Source organism: Acanthisitta chloris, unplaced genomic scaffold (genome assembly GCF_000695815.1).
Source record: "Acanthisitta chloris isolate BGI_N310 unplaced genomic scaffold, ASM69581v1 scaffold29408, whole genome shotgun sequence".
NCBI lineage: Eukaryota > Metazoa > Chordata > Aves > Passeriformes > Acanthisittidae > Acanthisitta > Acanthisitta chloris.
This window is the reverse complement of record NW_008686974.1, coordinates 38,582-41,687: the sequence shown is the minus strand read 5'-3', so window position 1 is coordinate 41,687 and position 3,106 is coordinate 38,582. Positions and strand designations below refer to the sequence as shown.

Here is a 3,106-nt window from a genome sequence, read left to right as displayed (position 1 = left end):
CCCCCGTGCCCCATCATCAGGGAACAGGAGGTGCCCTCAGGGGGCTGTGGGAACAAGCTGTGACTATATACCACCCCTAACCTCTCAGCAGGGAGAGCCAAGAAGCGGAAAAGCCCCTTTGGGAGCGGAGCAGAGCTCCAAGAAGCAGCTCTGAGGCTGCTGGAACACCACCAGAACCTGAGTGACCTCCTCCTGGAGGTATGAGGGATGGATTGGGGTGTCACAGTCCAGCTGGGGTGGTGGTGGCAGATCCCAGCTGGGGCTGGGTCCCACCTGGTGTGCAGTGAGTGTCCCAGGAACACAGTTTGCATGATGTGTGGAAAGAAAAACCGACACTGTAGGAGGAAACTGAAATTTCTGTGTTGCAGTAATGAGGTTATTTTATTCCTTTTCCGTCTTATGTTTTACTCTTACAAACTAAAAATGGTTAAGCATGGTTTGGATTTGGGACAAAGGGAAATCCAGCATTTTCTTCCTGATGTCACAACTAGCTTGTGAATCTAGGGGGTAAAAAGTCAGGACAGACTTGTGTTTTCTCTGAGTTACCAATCACTAACTTGGCTGTCTTCACGGCAGCCTTGACTTGAGCCAGTGTTCTGACTTGGTCATGTTCTTCCTCTCCTCACACACTTTGATTTTACAACAACAACAGACAGTGCAAATAACCTCCCATAGTTCAGCCACAAGAATCTTCCTTTCTCTGCAGAATATTCTCCTTTATATAAAAAGGAGATTTAAGTAGAAAAGGATCCAACGTTTGGACATGTTTCATCAAATATTTGTGGCCTCACAGAAAGGATTTGAAGGGTGGGAGTTGCAGAGGTTTTGTTGCTGAGCTGTTGGGTGACTGGGGACAAGGAACTTTGGCCTGTATCTCCTTTTTTATGCATAAAATGCTGATAACTATACATATGTCTCTTGTGAGGTGCCTGAAACCTCTGGTGTTCCACATGGGAGCTTGGAGTTAATTTCACTTCAGTTGCTCCAGCAATGCGAGTTTTAGAGGGAATAGGCTTGGAAATGTGTCTAACAGACATCTAAGAGTGTTACGGACACCAAAGAGTGGTTTCATTTGGCTTCTAGGTGGAAGACCCAGCCAAGCCATGTGTGCAGGGTGGTGCAGAGCACCTGGGAGTGCCATCAGAGTCATTTGTAGGTGAGTGTCTACTGGGGACAGATGTGGGGACAAAACTCTTCCTCATGTTCTCCACTTTTCCCTGCTAAGTGCAGCCCAAGTCTTACTTTCTGTTCATTGTTCTGGTCTTGTTTCTTGCTTGCCTAGTGATGTCAGGTCTGATCCTTGAATGTTTTGGTTCTTTGAATGTGTTGCAAGGCTAAATGACAAAAATCTGCTCAGCAAGGGCATTTCACCTCTGTGGCTGTTCTGCCCCTGTTTTATGTATGGTAAAGGAATGGCACATGGAAATGGAGATGATTTACTCAGTGCAATGAATGTTACCAGTGCTGGAAGGGGGTTAAGACTTGGGATTCTGTCTTGGAAGTGCTCCAGGCCAGGTTGGATGGGGCTTGGAGCAACCTGGGCTAGTGGAAGGTGTCCCTGCCCATGGCAGGGGGTGGAATGGGATGAACTTAAGGTCCTTCCAACCCAAACCATTCTGGAGCTCATTGTGAGGTTTTAAACCCTTTTCCCCCCCATGCTGACAGCTCTCTGCTTTGTTCTGTTCTGTTTAGTGTCTGTTCTGCAGGAACAGGCCTCAAAGCTGGGTGTGCCCACAGCCATCCTGGCAACCAAAACTGCTGCTACCAACATGGAGAGGATCTGCCAGGCCCCTGCCAGCCCCTCCCCACTGCTGACCTCGGACCAGAGAGTAAGGAGAAAGCTTTACATTTCATTTATCAAGCAAACAGCAATGTTGGGTTTGACTTTCAGCCCAGTTCATCTGCTCTGATAAAGCCCCGAACATGGAGGCCTGAGCAGATGATTATTCATGCACAGAAGTACAAGATGTGTAAGATGGAAAGTCTGGGCCTCTCCCATGAATTCTTTCCACCATTCAACCCCTTAAAAAGCAGCAAACAGGGAAAAGCATAATTTTTCTAAGAGCATGTTATTTACAAAGGGAATTTCTGCTTCCTTTCTGGGGGGATGCCAGAAGAGGTTGTCCTGCTTGCTCCATGCAGTGAAGGATTTGCTGGCAAACAATGTGTTCTGTCACTCACTCTTCTGTCAGGAAATGTGGAAAATGAAGGTAAGAACCCATGGAGGAACATTGTGGTGTTACAGACCATGAGGCTTCATCTGTGGGATCAGTCATCCCTGAGCTCCTGAGTGACTGTGGCCTTCCTCACCTTCAAAAGCTGAATTATCAATGTTAGTTTTCTGTGCAGTTTTGGTCATTTTAACGCAAGTTCAGTGAGAGCTTCCTTGTCTCTGCAGTGGGATTTGCTTTTTCAGGGGACTCAGTCAAGGTTTGGAATTAGGGGAATGATTAGAAACTGCCACAAAGGAGCATTGGCAGCACCTTGGTGCTGGTTTGGGAGAGCTCTCCAGGTCCAGCGCAGGGGCTCACAGCTGGCTGTGGGCTGACACTCCCAGAGTCCTTTATGTGCTTTGCCAACAATATTCCTTGTGTCTTTGCCATCCTGGCTCAGTTTGTCTGGGAATGTTGATAACCCTAAGTGAGGTCATGGAGAAAGGAATGAGATAGCAGATAACAGGTGGTATTGCCTCACAACTGGGATGTCTTGATTTCATCTGGTGAAGACAAGTGATGCTGTGAGGGGTTTCAGGGCCCTTTGTGAGCAGAACAGCTCTGGTTCCTCCCTGCTCTGGTGGGAAGGGGGGAAGAGGCTGATCTGCCTGGATAAAGGGCTGTGCTCCAGTCTCAAATATCTGCTCCCAGGCTGAAAATAGAACCTGAGTGTTTCATGGGCTGATTAGGATCTCCTGATCCTGGGGCTGATGTGGGGTAAGCACTGCCCTGGAACTGAGGGGGTTACAGTGAGAATTAGGTTGTGAAGACAAAGCATGTGGCTGAGTTCGGGGTCAGGGCATGAGGCTGCAGAGAGCTCCTGGGACTCCAGCTCTTCCCCTGTCCCTGAGGCTTCCAGGTGCCTCTTTCTTCCCAAGGTGGGAAGGCTTTGG

General features: G+C 48.4%; 1 protein-coding gene across 1 annotated transcript in view; it reads left to right on the top strand.

Annotated features, from left to right (window-relative positions):
• Nucleotides 1-91: 91 nt before the first annotated feature.
• FANCA (Fanconi anemia, complementation group A) overlaps nt 92-3,106 on the top strand; it is a gene marked incomplete at its 5' end in the record, with an annotated part of 33,232 nt that continues 30,217 nt past the window's right edge. Inside the window, 4 exons of the mRNA XM_009080412.1 lie at nt 92-198; nt 1,084-1,156; nt 1,693-1,829; nt 2,115-2,210. Coding sequence (XP_009078660.1) covers nt 92-198; nt 1,084-1,156; nt 1,693-1,829; nt 2,115-2,210 — 413 coding nt within the window. The remainder of the gene's footprint in view (nt 199-1,083; nt 1,157-1,692; nt 1,830-2,114; nt 2,211-3,106) is intronic.